This window comes from Macrobrachium nipponense, chromosome 1, assembly GCF_015104395.2.
Source record: "Macrobrachium nipponense isolate FS-2020 chromosome 1, ASM1510439v2, whole genome shotgun sequence".
NCBI classification, from domain to species: domain Eukaryota; kingdom Metazoa; phylum Arthropoda; class Malacostraca; order Decapoda; family Palaemonidae; genus Macrobrachium; species Macrobrachium nipponense.
This window is the reverse complement of record NC_087200.1, coordinates 176,684,474-176,701,973: the sequence shown is the minus strand read 5'-3', so window position 1 is coordinate 176,701,973 and position 17,500 is coordinate 176,684,474. Positions and strand designations below refer to the sequence as shown.

At 35.1% G+C, this 17,500-nt stretch overlaps 1 protein-coding gene across 1 annotated transcript in view; it reads left to right on the top strand.

Moving 5' to 3' along the window:
* The window catches only part of LOC135219008 (calcium-activated chloride channel regulator 1-like), a 547,613-nt gene that overhangs the window by 163,536 nt on the left and 366,577 nt on the right, over positions 1-17,500 (top strand). The window contains exon 3 of the mRNA XM_064255443.1: positions 3,924-4,077. Coding sequence (XP_064111513.1) covers positions 3,924-4,077 — 154 coding nt within the window. The remainder of the gene's footprint in view (positions 1-3,923; positions 4,078-17,500) is intronic.

Below are 17,500 nucleotides of genomic sequence, written 5' to 3'. Positions count from 1 at the left end.
AACTCACTTAATTATCTGTGAATTTGAACAAACGAATTCCATACTCTCGAGGTACAAAGTTGAACTAAAACCGACATATAAAATGCTATTTCATTGTAGACATTATTGTTTATTTCAAGTATGTGAGAATTGTCGTGTTAAATTATTACTGTTATGAAAATAAAATGTCATTTCAATAACATTAAAATGGTATTCAAACAAGGTACTCCAGGGAATACAGTTTTTGTCCAGACTCTGCTACTTTTACGTGATAATGTATAGCATAATGATAGTAATTATAACGGATATACCGCTGATTGTTAAAAGAATTATTTTGAAAGTATTTCATTTTTACAGTCAATTTTGAAGCAATAGTAATATGCAAATTGTTTACCACGCTGCACTGATATTTACCACCAAACGTCAAGAACGCAATTGCTTTTGTGATCTTCCCTTTATTATTGCAACGGTGCAGGGTTTCATATTGATTCTTGTCTACCATTCAAAAGTATCTTTCTTATTTTTTTCCTCTTGCTCGTGGTCGTTGTCTCATTACCGTGAATACTATCAATTCATTTCAAGTGGTAGGATCCCCATTTTCTCACTAAGGATTTTTTTTCTGTTAATAAGGAATTTTTCCAAAGTTTCTCTTTCGTTAACTTCTATTTTCTACCTTATGTATTACAAATTTCCGTCGTGAGCTCAGAATATATCTTTGAGGAAAGAAACTCATCAAATGTCCTCGTATTATATCAATTGCACTTTCCATTGCAAAAGGCAATGGATTTCCGGTGTTGGTTAAATGATTATAGCTCTCCTTAATATTTGGAAATATATTTTCAAAACTTGCATATATTTTTATACAGTGAAATATATATATATATATATATATATATATATATATATATATATATATATATAGAATATAGATAGATAGATATATATATATATATACTATATATATATTTAGAAAAATATATATTCACATTGCGTATTTTTTATACAGAAACATATTATATATATATATATATATATATATATATATATATATATATATATATATATATAGATATATATATATATATATATATATATATATATATATATATATATATATATCTATATATATCTATATATATCTATATATATATATATATCTATATATATTATATATATATATATATATAATATATATATGTACATATATATATATATATATATATATATATATATATATTTATATATATATATCTATATAATGATTAATCCTTGATCTATTCGTTTTTATTTTTCTCATTTTTCCCTCCTCCTCCTCCTCCTCCGGGGACCAGGAGAGAATCCCTAAGTCCGTGAAGGGAAGAGGGAGGAGGTGTCATCTACTGGAGGATCCATTTACTTCTTTCCTTCCGAGTCCTTTACATCCAGGTGACTCTGTGGGATTACTTATAGAATCCAGAAAAAAAAAAAAAAATCCTTCTTCCTGCTGCAAGATTCGCCATATGACCCAGAGCGGGATGGATGCCAAAGACATCAAAGGATTCGCCTCTGGCGGAGGAACGGCGCTTTGGGATGCCATCCTTTTTTGGGGTTGGAAGAATTCAGCCCATAAATAAAATGCCTTTAGAATTGACATTCTCTCTCTCTCTCTCTCTCTCTCTCTCTCTCTCTCTCTCTCTCCTCTCTCTCTCTCATGCACAAATGTTTATAAAGAAAGTTTGAATTTTTTCAGCAATTTCACGGCTGCTGTTATCAGTATTATTTAGTACAGGCACATTCTTGCGGGTGAAACCGTACAAGCCAACAGCCTGTCAGTCAAACGTGTCGCGAACAGTGTGCCTACTTGCGGTTATAAAATAAAGAGAAAAAGGAAAGGTAGCAAATTGAAGCAGAGTAACACTTCGATGAAAATATACAGAGTTAATCGGGAAGAGTTGAGTATATAAGTATATCATTTTTATGAGTTCATTATTAATTCCTCCTGTATGGACCAGAATTCAATTCGAGCCAGTGTAAGTAGAGAGGATGGTGCCTACTAGTGACGTACACTGGAGGATTTGTAAGCGTCGTTCCTTCCAGCCCCTTTGTAGCCGGATGGCTCTGTGGGATTCCAGCTGAAAAGGTCCTTCCTTCTTCCTCCTGCAGGATTTAACAGAGGATGCTGAAAAGGCGGCAGTACAAAGACGACATGAAAGGCCTTCCAGCTGAAGCAGAAAAGGTCACCGAGGGAACCTTCATCTTTTGGGATGAGAAATCCATTCCATGTATAGAAGTCCTCCAAAGTTGACTTGTATTCCAGCTAGCTCTCTCTCTCTCTCTCTCTCTCTCGTCATCTTCTCTCTCTCTCCCTCTCTCAAGAGAGAGACCTATATTATTGTTATATATATATATATATATATATATATATATATATATATATATATATATATATATATATATATATATATGTCATATCACATTATCGTGATTTATATACATAGATATTTTATATGTTTATAATATATATATATATATATATATATATATATATATATATATATATATATATATATATATATATATATGCGTGTGTGTGTGTGTGTGTGTGTGTGTGCCAAACCAAATGTTTTCGTAGCGTAAGTTTATCGTGAACTTTAAAGGGTAGAAGGTACGAGACGGAATTAGCGCTCACAACGCACGTGTCTCCCGAGGTGGTTTCACCGTTTCAAATACGCAGTCAAGTGGCGAGTCTGACTCCCTTGTGCCCTGTTTTTAATCTGGCATAGAAAATTCCCAGCTGCTTTTTAACTTTGAGCCGGGAATTTCTTCTTCATCTTGGGGGATCAAAGCCCAGCCATGACAGAAAGGGCGGGAGGAAGGAAGTGGTGCCATCTACTGCAGAATCCTTTCGCTTCTTCTTCTTTCTCCCCTGGCCCTTTATATGCAGGTGGCTCTGTGGGATTCTTTTCAAAAAGAATCCTCCTCCTCCTCCTTCCTCTATCAGGATTCACTGGAGGGCCCAAAGGGGAAGGCAGGCCAAAGACTTTCAAGGAGCCTCCTTTGGTGGAGGAATGGCGCTTCGGGAACCTTACTTTTTTAGGTGGAAGAATGCATCCTGTGCATGGAGTAGTTATTTAATTTAATTGACTAGTCTCTCTCTCTCTCTCTCTCTCTCTCTCTCTCTCTTCTCTCTCTCTCTCTCCCCTCTCTCTCTCTCCTCCCTCCCATCCTCTCCTCTCTCTCTCTGAAAATAAATCCTTTTCAAGGCAATTCATTATCAAGAATAACATAAAGTTATGTAGAAAATATTCTTTCATATTTCCGTATTCATATGAAAGATCACCGTATAAAAAAAAGTATTCTGCCACTAATTTTAATTGGACAACCTAGAAAGATCAAGCTTATTCCAAACTCACTTGATATTAAAGTCCCAAGTTTTTCCCATTTCAGCTGGACTGTGATGTATGACGTGATTGATAGTCTTTTTCCGTTTTAATAATTTCGGCTCGTGGGTAATTCTACTCTCATATATTAAGGATAGCCGTGATGGGAATGAAGATAAGTTTACGTAAATTCATAAGTGTTTCCTATTTCGGTAGTGGCAGAATCAGGTTAACTGCAGTGGAGTATCATTTGACTGCGAATACTGAGGAAGATTCAAGTTTCAGTTTTTGAAAGTGGAATCCCTGAAGAGGGTGAGCATTAAAAACGGTTTAATGCGGAGTTTACAATTTTGAAATCAGGATGTGTTACTCTTGTTAAGGGGGTATTATTTATTCGACTTTCCAGGAACTCAGGAGGGTAATATATATGCCAAATAATGTTACCTTCATTATACTAACTTGGAATCTTATAACCTTTAAGAAAGCCTGTTATTAATCACCAGTGATTATTTATTTATTTATCAGTTTACAATGAATGTTCATATTGTTTTCTAATATCCTCTATTGCTTACCTTCTTGCCACAGGTCGCGTCCTGGTACAGGAATGGGCTAAATACCGCTGGGGAGTCTTTGAGGAGTATGGCCACCCTGGGGACCCCCTCTACCCAGCCTTCCATAGGACCCCCACCCAGTCCCACACGCCTACAGGATGTTCGAATGTCCCGGTACAAGGAAGCACGTGAGTACAAAGATCATATTATGATATTTGGTTCTAACTGAAAGGAAGCATAGAGTATGAAAAAGTTTGGCAGAGTTTAAAAGGAATCTCTCTTATCTTGATAGAGAATGTGGTCTGAAAGATAATTATTTTGAATAAGCGGAACCTCTGTATGTTGTCCAGGCTGTACATAACTTCTCATTTCGGTCTGAACCTCAAGTCTATAGACTCTTACGTCTTAGCTGTCTGTTCCTTGGGCGTCGGAAACTCATGTCAGTCGTCACTTCATGGACTTGATCATTCCTAACCTAGCACCTTAGTGGGATCCTCGCATCACACTCAGAGATTCATACCATAACCGAGGTCAGAGTTGTCCCTGAACCAAATTAACCTTATGATCTTCTTTTACCGTGTATGGCGGGTGAGCCATAACGATCCACGTGACGGGGGCAGAATAGAATTATACTCCTTTATGTCAGTGAACGTGAAAAGTTGGAGAAGAATGGTGGCTCGGAGAGAAGGAGGGAGAAAAAGGGGTAAAAAAATCAGTGGTGCTTTGAGAGAGAGAGAGAGAGAGAGAGAGAGAGAGAGAGAGAGAGAGAGACGTATCGGACTCGGATTTATCTCCCAGCTCCTGGGAAACTGCCGTGCAGACACGGCTGTCACTCACAGGTAGAAGTATTTAGCTCCTTCCTATTATGTCTGCTGAGATTTCCTGCAGAATTCCCGGAGGATCAGAATCGTGCTTGAGATAGAGAAAGGACTCGGGTTTAATTTGAGTATTTTATATATACATAAACTATATATATAAATATATGTACACACACACACACACACCACACACATATATATATATATATTATATATATATATATATATATATATATATAATATAGGGTTATACATATATAATATATATGTTATATATATGCTAAAATATATATCTTATATTATATATATATATTTATATATAGATAATAATAACAATGGGCTCACTGAAAAGAAACAAGATTAGAAAATACACAACTAAATGCAAGTATACAGCCCGTACCACATCTACATACTAGCACTCATGCACAATTATATCATATATATATATATATATATATATATATATATATATATATAGTATATATATATATATATATATATATATATATATATGTGTGTGTGTGTGTGTGTGTGTGTGTGTATGTGTGTCTGAATACATACATTTTATAATTAATGACGGTATTATATATTTACACAAGGGATCAGAGTATAAGCAAATGTATATGATATGTGAATCAAAACGCAAATAGCTCTGAACTGGAATAATTAGAGTTTCAAATTGCGTTATGAAAAACAAACTATTGCCGATGCCTGGTTCTTAAAGAACATACATTCATATGCAAATCTACACGCAGCGAAAAACTGAACCTAAAGGAATTAGTCGAAAAGTATTGGAAATTCAGTAAAGAGAAGTAATCATGTGTAGGATATACAGGTGCAACAAGTAGAATCCGCATTGCCTATTGTCTAGAGCTCTAGACTCTATACTCTATAGCCTTTGGAGGCTACTGTATTTTTAGGTTCTTTATTGATTGCCAGACTGAGCCTTACTTAAAATCTTCAAATCTTGACGTTTAAAAAAACGATTACGGAATTCAAGACAATTTAATATTCCCTGATTGGTCCGGACTTACCAATAGGGAACAAGTGTGCCCCAGTTTAGAAAAAAGTATAAGATATTCAATTTAGTGTTTAATCCCCTTGAGTAGAGAGCCCTTAGGCACTCGATCCTCTTTAAAACTATATACAAGTAGTGAATATAAATTTTTATTGGCTTAATGTTAGGGGTCGCTGATGCAGTTTTCTTTTTTTTTTTTTTTTTTGCTAATCTGTTTTTCGGTAATATGACAACGTATATAGAAACTGAATTTTGAAAAATGGTAAATATTTTTTTATTAGCAGAGCATTCAGTATCTTTTGATGATACGGATGTGAATTTTCTCTCTTTTGTATTTTTGTAGGGTGGGCCGGGGTATATAATCGATAGAATTCTATTGAGAAAAGGAGAGTCATCGTGGTACGTGTTCTCCCTTGTTTATCATTTTTAAAAACATTTTCATTTATGCTCTATATTTAATGAAAAAAAAATTTTTTTTCGAGTCTGAATGATTTGGCTTATTTCACGTCACTCTTGGGCTGTATATTTCATTCTACAAAATATAAATTACCCATTTTTACTAAACCGATTCATTCAGATTGACTTACGGAAATAACTATATTAATTAGGTAATTATAACAATGACGCTTTTCAGCGTTTAAAAAATTGTTTCAGTTTTGTTCCTGTTTCAATTTAGTTTCATGTGTGTTTTTTATATATATATTTTACATATTTATTTTTTCTTTTCATTTTATTCCTATGAGTACGTGAGGACATTACCACATCGTTAATGCCCCTTTCGAATATGTTTTGCCTGCTTGTATTTATTTTTTCTTTGATGTCTACTTAGTATAAGTGGCCATTCTATTTAATATTATTGACATGCGCTTTACTGCCATTTATTATGTCGATTTGTTTTTTTCATTACTTGTCGCCTATTCGTTTTCGCGTATTTTCCTCCCCATTTATGACATTCGTTCGTAAATGTAATCATCATTTAGTTATAGTCGGAGGTCGCCTCAGTAGAAACTTATTCGCTCGCTCGCCCGCCCGCCGTGCTCTCATTATCATTGTTATTTTATTTCGCATTTAGCCGCTGTAAGGCGATTGTCCGCTGATTAAGCGACGCGCTCTTGTCAGTATTATCTCTCGTCACCTAATGGAAATGTAGGCCCCGTCCATTACGGCACCGACCGCTGGACGGGCTCGCTTTATATTTAAATGGACTCACAATCATTTACAAGTCTCAGAAATATGCATAGTATTTGTGATACTTTGAATTGGGTGTTTCGTATCGATCCCCCCCCCCTCCCCCCCCCCCTCTCCCCATCCCCCCACCAACCCTCCCTAACCCCATTCCCCCCAGCTTCTCCTTTTAAAGGAGAAATAGAAAATTTTTGATGACAACAAAATGGCGTTTATACTGAGAAATAAAAAATGGCGACACCAAGAATTTGGTTGTTTATTGAGCTGGTGAGTTTAGATTTTTTTTTTCCAATTAAGGAGTCTTGTTCAGAAATTAATGCAATGGTATCTTACACAAAAATAGACGGGAAATACAAGGAAGAATAAGAAAATAATTTATCACAAAATATAGTTCGTGGTCAATTTGAGCTTGCTTGGACTTTAATGGCCTCTTATAATATATTAAAAACAGAATTGAATAAACAAACGATATAGGGTAGTCAGACATGGAATTGAAATCCAAATGTCAAAAATAATAAAAAGGCAACTAGAATGTCAAAATGGATTGGTTGGTTCTGTATGTATAAAATCAAAATGAAGTTTGTAGGATTTTATTTTGGGGAAAGGTTGAACAGGGCGAAAAGTGAACCAACAGAAGACGAAATTTAAAAGAAGTCCTTTAAATTAAAAATTACTATTTATTAATACGTAAAAGTATTTATATTTATTAGGTATTTCATTTTATTGTGATACATAAAAAGTTTTTATATTATAAGAGAGAAAAATGGTTGAGTGATTGAAATAAATCTTTGTTTATTCAGAATTATTTTATCAGTGCGTCGTTTTCACATTTGATGAACTGCTTTCTGATTATTATTATATATATCTATGACCTCTTATCATCTTATCAGTTGCTATAAATTGTATATAAAATTCCATGAGATAGCAAATCATTCTTTTTCGCTAATCTCTCTCTTCTCTCTGTCTCTCCTCTCTCTCTCTCTCTCTCTCTCTCTCTCTCTCTCTCTCTCTCTCTCTCTCTATTAAAAATTACAAGAATAAACTCTAAATCAATTGGAGACAGAGGATGTGATTTTGAGGGAAAAAATCAGTGGCTTTATATAATATAAAAGATATATATATATATATATATATATATATATATATTATGCATATATATTAATATTAATAATCTATATATATATATATATATATATATGAATATATATATTATATATATATATGTATGAATTTTTATCACATCACCGTGATTCATAATATGCATTGAGCTACAAATGTCCTTTAAAATCCAATTCGCTCTACCTGTTGGCCGAGGCGGAAACTTCACTGAAGTCTTGATTTCTCCTCTGTTCGCTGGTTCGAATCCACGCGTGGATGAAATTATTATCAGCTAAAAAATTCCCCTTCGGTTAACATACACGAACTTATATTAATTCCGAGGTAGAGCGAATTGGATATTAAAGGACATTTGTAGCCTAATGAAAATGTGTGTGTGTGTGTGTGTATGTGTTTGCATGTATGAATGTATGTATGCGTGTGTGTGGGTGTTATGGAATGAATTCGCCAATTAAAAGAGAATCAGATTACTAGGAGGGTACTTCAGTAGAAAATTACTTAAAGGAAAGTGTGTGCATATATTAGTGTTGATATATATAAATACAGACATGCATAAATACATATATATATATATATATATATATATATATATATATATATATATATATATATATATATATATAAACATATATGTTTGATTTTTTCTATTTCCCGTTTTCTGGAAAATATGCACAATTACCAGTAAGTCTTGTATGTTTGGTAATTCTGCTATTTAAATGATCAACCTTGCTGGTAATCTAGAATTATTACCGGATTCATTTAGTTAATAACATGAATATGTAGTTTTGGGGAGTGACTGGTGCTTGACCAGTTAACCAAAGGTGTCACTGCAGGGGGAAGTGCCATTCTATTCATGCAGCTGTATAAGAAGAAGTGCAGAGGAAACAATTCCAAAAGCCATTAGTTTGCCTTGTTTCAATAATGAAAAAAACTAATTAGCTTAATGCGCCAAGGCTTATTATTGCAAGTAGCTTTGCTTGTGCTGATGAGACTTTATCAGTTTTTACTTTGAATCATTGTTTATTTAATCAGTCTCCGTGGGAAATAGTAATGACTTCCATTTTGTTTGTTGTATAATTAATCACTCTTGCAATGAAAGGAGCTTGACAGTTTGAACGTTCCTGATCATTTTTTGGTCATAAAGAATAATACTGCAGCCATATTTTTAAAGTTACGCTGAATTCATCATGTAGTGAAGTCATCAGTTCAGTTTTGGAATAATTATTTTGACCAAAAAGAGATTGGTTATGTAAATTACCCATAAATGTAGTTCATATGCTGTTGTTTATAACATATATCATCCCAATTGGTAATAATACATATTTACTGGTATTTATGTCAATATATATATATATATATATATATATATATATATATGTGTGTGTGTGTGTGTGTGTGTGTGTGTGTGTGTGTGTATGTATGTATGTATGAGCGATCCTTTCCTGAAATAAAAATTGACACAAGACCTAATATTTCTTTTATTTTTTATGAGAGGAGCTCTTTTATCATTCATCCAGTTGACCAGTATGGAATTGCAAGATATATATATATATATATATATATATATATATATATATATATATATATATATAGTCATATTACATTACCGTGATTCATATACATACATCGAGCTACAAATGTCCTTTAATATCTAATTCACTCTACCTCGGAATTAATATATTTTCATATATGCTTAACCGAAAAGGAATTTTATTAGGCGATAATAGAATTGTCGGCGCCCAGGCGCGAACCCAGGACACCATACAAATCCAGGAACGTCAGTGAAGCTTTTACCCACTCCACCACCGCAAGAGGCTTTAAGTTAATGCCGTCTCTCACCCTTTAAATATCTTTCGTGCTCAGGTATTCGCTGATTTGGAGTCAGCATTAACCCACCTCGACCTCGGTAGTGTTGTAGTGCTTATGACAGCACGTAGCCATTAATATAAGTCATATTACATTACCGTGATTCATATACATACATCGAGCTACAAATGTCCTTTAATATCCAATTCACTCTACCTCGGAATTAATATATTTTCATATATGGGCGCCGACAATTCTATTATCGCGTAATAAAATTCCCCTTCGGTTAAGCATAGCTAGAAACGCTGCGTATTGTGATGTAACTTTTCGTCTAGATCCTCCTAAAAAGTTCCTGTCGGAGACGATGACGTTCGCTGGTAAGGCTCTGCCCTTTTCAGCCATGCCCCCAGATCGCCGTATATATATATATATATATATATATATATATATTATATATATATATATATATATATATATATATATATATGTATGTATATATATATATACATATATATATATATGTATATATATACATATATATAACTATAATATATATATAATATATATATATATATATATATATATATATTAATATATATATGTGTGTGTGTGCCCTGAGAAGTAGAAGTAATCAGATCATCAGGGAGATCGTCAGAGATAAGAGAAAATAAGGAATAGACGAAGGATAAGAGAGGAAGAGCACGCATGAGAGAGTGTGAACGGAAACAAGTTAAGGCCGAAGTCAGAGAGAGATAAAATCTCGACGCTGAGCAACCCCTTTCAGAGAAGAACCGTCCTACCAGTGGTTTTGAGGAATAACCTGCCCTTCGAGTTTTAAGACGAAGTCATTTCTTCCTGCAGTACGGAGTCTAGAAGCCGTCCGAAGTTTCTACTGGCCCGTTGAGAAGCCCTCGCTTCCAGCACTGATTTCGACCGCTGCAAAACTGGCCAGATAGTATTTCATTACTGCACTGTTTCCCCAGTTCACTTATTGTAAGGTTCCATTTTGTTATGCAAATAGGAGAAACCATTCTGCATTTATCTTTGTTAGTGAGCTTGTAAATAAACTTCTGTTCTGTTTGGGTTTCTTTCTATATTTGTATCCCCAGTCTCAACTGTTGGTGTTGAATCCTTTTTGTTTATTATAATTAAGAACCTGAGCGGATCACGAATCCAGTTCCGTAACATTGGTCAACGGTCTATTTCTCTACCAAGTAGCTAGGTTTAGGTCGACGTCTGATATGTAGTAAGACAGATGGTAGGCAGTTATGGGGGGGAGGGGGGATCTGAGCTGTGGACGGATAGTAATAGTTGTCCTGAAATGGTAGGATATTTTGGCTTTATTTTTTTTCCTTTTATATACGTGTGTAAGTCAATTTTAATTTATGCTTGTTTTTGCTTAATTGGGTTTTGAGATATTCATTTTAATGCTTTGCAACAATTTACGGAATGCTCTTATCCTAAATTATTGTTTTACGTGAAATTCTCATATGCTGTGATTCTGTCCTGAACACAAAATCCATCACTTTATTCTGTTTTTTTCTTAGATTGTACAACTTATTATGTTATTGTGTGGGCTTCCAAAGTGGTCAGTTATTTGGTTTTGAATGTTTATCTTCTGTTTACGTTACTGCTCTGCCCTTTATCAGTAAATGAAGTTGTTAGAGCTGTTGCGTCTTGAATATTCATTGTCTCATTTGTGAATTATTGGCGTATTAGTTCCTGAATTTGTTTCCTTCAAGCTTTGCAATGCATCATTTTTATTTTATTTTCTGAATTTGTTTGCTTCAAGCTTTGCAATGCATCATTTTTATTTTATTTTCTGAATTTGTTTGCTTTGAGCTTTGCAATGAATCATTTTCATTTTATTTTCTGAATTTGTTTGCTTTAAGCTTTGCAATGCATCATTTTTATTTTATTTTCTGAATTTGTTTGCATTAAGCTTTGCAATGCATCATTTTTATTTTATTTTCTGAATTTGTTTGCTTTAAGCTTTGCAATGCATAATTTTTATTTTATTTTCTGAATTTGTTTGCTTTAAGCTTTGCAATGCATCATTTTTATTTTATTTTCTGAATTTGTTTGCTTTAAGCCTTGCAATGCATCATTTTTATTTTATTTTCGGAATTTGTTTGCATTAAGCTTCGCAATGCATCATTTTTATTTTATTTTCTGAATTTGTTTGCTTTAAGCTATGCAATGCATCATTTTTATTTTATGAATATTCCCATATTGTGGTGCGAGACAAGTTTTGACCATTGTCGTCTGTATCTTAAAAACGTTTCTGTATCTTAAAAACGTTTCTGTATCTTAAAAACGTTTCTGTGTCAGATTACTCTGCACATCAAGTTTTCGAATCCTTTTACACATTTATTTAATTTTCTAATCTCTCGCTCTTGTCATTTTAGTTTCTATTCTCTGTTTTAACAATGAGTGAAGTAAGTCTTAACGGGAGTTTTGCAACGCTAACCTGCTTCTCCCTGGAAACGGCGACGTCATTCGGCAGTAAATTCCGGTGATGAATTCTCGTCCTGGAAATTATTTAGTGGTAGACGTTTCCCGTTTAATTAAGCGTCGTGGTATAACGACAAAGATGGCTGACTTCTAATTAAGAATTTAATTATCATCGTTTTCCGTGACAATTGGTAATAAGTCTGCCGAACCGGGTTTGAATGACTCTTCCTCAAGTCGGCGTTATTTGTTCTCTGAGGGAAAACTCAGATTTAGTAGGACGCTGTTGTTTGTATTCCCTGCTGTTTAATTGTGAACACCTCGTGGGTGTGTATTTCTTACACTTCTGGAATCTGTGAAGTCTTTGTTTGTTGTGCATAAGCGGCTTTCAATGTCATTTCTAAGTCTTGTAATACATTTTCTTTCAAAAGAGAGAAAAGATGGGAATGGGATTTATGATCGTCAGAGTGGGCTGGGGTGGGGGGTGGGGGGTTTCATGAATGTGACCATTAATTTTTAACGCTAAAAATAACTGTATAAGAGCAGGTAAAGTCATTTTCAAAGAAGAGGGTTCCCGCTGTGAAACAAGGTAAGGTACTTCCAAATACGTCAGGTGTTTCTCCGAGCTGTGAAAGATTGTGGTTGAAGTAGATTTAGTAGATTTCATTCTCGATGTGGTTCGGAAGTCACGTAAAGCCGTTGGTCCCGTTGCTGAATAACCACTGGTTCCATACAACGTAAAAACACCATACAAACAAACAAACAAACTTTATGAAATCAAGCATCAGTCCCTCTCCAAGCTGCGAGATCACATGATTCCATCAGAGCAAGTCGCTTGTGATCAAAGCAGAGAGAAGACGAGAGAACAGCAGGCGGTCAACTTTCGACACCAAACGTTTGATTAAAAGCAGTAAATCAATTCATGAATTGCAGCCAGTTATTAAATCAGTCGGATGAATTCTCAAAGCCGAGAGCACAGGTGATCTAAATCCGAATATTATTTACCAAACCGGGGTAAACAATTGATTAGAATATTTCATGTTCATTTCCAGTCACAAGAGAACTGGCAGAGAGCTTCCCTTGTTTCAACTTAATTCACGCGCTTTACCTCCTCAGTTGATCTCAGTGAATAGATTGACTGATTGACATACTCAATTATCTTGAACTTCTTCGATAGAAAATTGCTCTTTGGGGAACATTAACTTCCCTAATTTCAACCATTTCATTCTCTACCAGTGAAGTCAACTATTTTGAAAAGTCAAATGGCCAGTTGTGCGTGAGAAGGCTTAATACACGTTATCCCCCCCCCACCCCCCCCCCCCCCCCCCCCCCCCCCTCCCCCCCCCCCCCCCCCCCTCTCATTTACACGTAATAAACAACAAGCACAAAATGGACCAAAGTCTCTTCGGCGCAATCGATTTTTCTGTACAGCGAATAATTAAGGCCACAAGGCCACCGTATGTAGATCTATCTTTTGGTGGTCTCGGTATAATGCTGTATGAGACGCGGCCCATGAAGCTTTAACCACGGGCTGGTTGTGGTCTGTCCTATATCGTTGCCTGATGCACAATTATGGCTAACTTTAACTTTAGATAAGATCAAAACTACTTAGGGTAGAGGGTTGCAATTTAGTCTGTTTAATGATGTGGGGGTGGATGATCAACATAACAAATTGCAGCCCTCTAGCCTCAATCATTTTTAAGATCTGAGGGCAGGCAGAAAAAGTGCGGACAGACAGACAAAGCCGGCATTATAATTTTCTTTCCAGAAAACTAAAACCAACTTCCTCTGAAGTTTATTATTGCTTGCAAATATTAATTGAAAAAAACTTCGTTTGCTCTAAGGATTCCTCCATATTGGCAGGCGTTTTACACTGCAGGAAGTTTTATCAGGTAAAATGAGTCTTCTTCCATTGTTTAACCGACTTTTCATAGCCCATTCCCAAAGTTATTTCAATTATAAAACCAACGGAGAGTTTTTGCAGAAGAAAATTCCGCCCAGTGATGAGCGAAATGACTCTCGGCATCAACACAAAAAAAAGAGAATGGAAAAAAATTCCTTTTATTAAGAAAAATCAACCTTGATTAAAATACCTTTCCTGGGAAAAAAAACTTTATTTTTCATAAGCTCAATGCCATCCATTTACGGTTCAAAGGTCCTATAAACATCGCCCAGTGGAAGAAAAACAATTTTTCTTCCAGTTCGACAAAAGGATATCCCGTTATTTTTCTTAACTGGCGAACCGTCCCCAAAATTTTTCGCTCCGTGGCCCTAGCCGTTGTTGCTCAAAAAGGGAAATGCCGCGCAATGACTGGATAAAGACTCTCTCTCTCTCTCTCTCTCTCTCTCTCTCTCTCTCTCTCTCTCTCATAAGGAAGTGTTCTATATTTAAGAGAAATTCCCATTTTAGATTGAATTTTTTCTCGTTTTACCAACTATCGCTTACGAAATATAGTGCATCTCTCTCTCTCTCTCTCTCTCTCTCTCTCTCTCTCATTTTCATTGGAGGAAATTCAGTGCATTTAATCGATATTCTTTCTATTAAATACTGAAAGGCATAACAAAAGTAGACACTAAACTCTCCACGTTAAACGAAAACCAGTCAAGAGATAATGGATGGAAACTAGAACTGAAGAGATACAACACGTCCCATTGCGGGAACGTCTTTACATACAAGATATATGACACATGGAATAAACTGCTACCTGAAGTTCTAAACAGCAGTAATGTAGAAGGGTTTAAAGGAGAGCTATACAAGTTCATTAGAAGACTGTGAATGAACAGTAAAACCTCTTAGAGATAAGTGAGCACACAATGTGCCCTCGGATGGAGTAATAAGTCTTTCAGACATCCAAATCCTTGTAACCTCTCACCCCTTATTAGAATTGTGCACGAACAAGAAAATTTCTCTCTCTCTCTCTCTCTCTGATTGCTCCTTAACAGGTGTTCATAAGTGCCGGTCCGTTGAAGTGGTTATGGTAGCGTCACAGGTAGAAGGAAAATAAGTTGAGGAAAGAGAGAGAGAGAGAGAGAGAGAGAGAGAGAGAGAGAGAGAGAGAGAAGAGCTGTAGGAAGATAAAGACCCTCCACGGAGAAGTAAGTCTCTGAGCGCAAGATGAAAATCTTCAGCTTAGAGAGAAAGAGAGAAGCCCCCTCAGAGGGCGGAAAAGCCCATTAGGTTATGGCAAAAGAATCTTTCTCTAATGAGAAATTAGGTAACAGAGAGAGAGGGAGAGAGAGAGAGAATCGGTAACCTATTATCGTTATAGACATTTGGGTCACTCACCACAGAGTCAAATTATATAGGGTCTGCTCACGAGGCGGTACTAAAACACAAAAGGACCATACCTTTATGAAACTATATTGACGATAACATTTTCATATAACTATTTTTGCGATGCCGTTTTCTTATATAAATTTTCCTCTTATTGCACGTTGCCGTATACTACGTTAAAGTACAAAGAATGCTCTTCCAATTGATATATAGCACATTACAATTACGATTACTTTCAAACCCACAAGCGCGCACAGAAAAAATTATCTACGCACACAAAAATGTGCAATTACTTCATCCGTCAACCTACATACATTCATGTTTCGTAGCGTAACTGACTAAGGAATGATGATAGAAAGAAACTGAGAAATGGATTAGAAAGCTGATAAAATTTACTATATAATACATAAATAAAATTGATAGGTGTTCTCAGAAATTTTCGAGGAATTCTAGGTCAAAGACGGACCAAAATTTTTAAATTTTATGTAAATATTTACCACATTTTTCTTACATAATTTTTCATCTTATTACATTTTGCCATATACCATGTAAAAGTACAAAGAATGCCCTTTAAATTGGTATATGACACACTACAATTACAATTATTTTCAAGCCCATAATTGCGCACAGAAATATTATCTACGCACACAAAAATTATAAAAAATTAAGCGTTCCTGGGAGATCTGAAATCTAGCCCCGGCCCTTGTGAAACGTCATCAGATACATCCAGCCAGACTGACGAATACCTTTATGTACTTTTTTCAAAAATATAATCGTTTGAGGCATGCATAATGAATACCTTTATGTATACAGTTTGTGTTATATGTAAACTTATGTGTTCGGAAGTATATTTATGTGATATGAAGTGCTAATGAGAAATTTTCTGGAAATGTGTTCCCTGTATCATTTTCTTCATCATTTATTCATTTGATACCTTGTATCGCATATGATGTAATTCTTATACTTTTGATATTGTTTTCTTTTATGTGGTCAAGTCGTGCAAATGCAACTACCATTTTTTACACTGCCTGTATCCACATTTTCTTTGTATTTATTGCGTAATAATAAGTATTCTTAATAAGATTTGGAAAATATAATTTATCTATCATTCTAACCTTTAGCATACAAAAAAGTTGCTTTTCACAGTGAGGTATGAACAAAGTGACAGAATTAAATACATTTCTTAAGAATTATTTAAAATCTTGATAATATTACTACCTGAGAGAGAGAGAGAGAGAGAGAGAGAGAGAGAGAGAGAGAGAGAGAGAGAGAGAGAGAGTTGTCATGTTATAAAAAATGGACTTGAAGAGAATACAGTAAACTAGTATATAGGTAAGTAAATAAATAAGTAAAGAATAAACAAATGAAGAAAGCTGTAGTAGCTATGTGTGTTCAAACTGGTATATTTTATGTGCAATAAAACAAGGCTTGGTGACTAAATGAGAGAATGGGTATTAAAAAACAATCAAACATGTGACCCCTCTACAGATTTTATCAAGATTTTATGAAAAACACCAGGCGACATGGATTAAATGTATAAAAACTAAGGGTTCTTTAAGTAATTCAATGGAGAAGCAGGAAGTTTTACTCTTGTGACGTCACAGTATTAGCTCCGCCCCCACTGCCGAGTTGAGCAGACCCTATATACTTGACTCTGACTCACCAGTGCACTCCAAAACGTGAACCTAGAATGCAACGTCAGTGAAGTAAATTACTTGGCCTTTAAAAGCGTTCGATGCATGATTGAAATGAATACACCAATTGTAAAAATGGCATGTATATACAATAAACGAGAGAGAGAGAGAGAGAGAGAGAGAGAGAGAGAGAGAGAGAGAGAGAGAGAGAGAGCAGCAGCAGCAGCAGCAGCAGCAGAAGCACCACCTTATTTTCCAGCATATTGGCTCCTCTTAAGAATTTTCTAAAGAATTTCTCCCTCTTCGGGG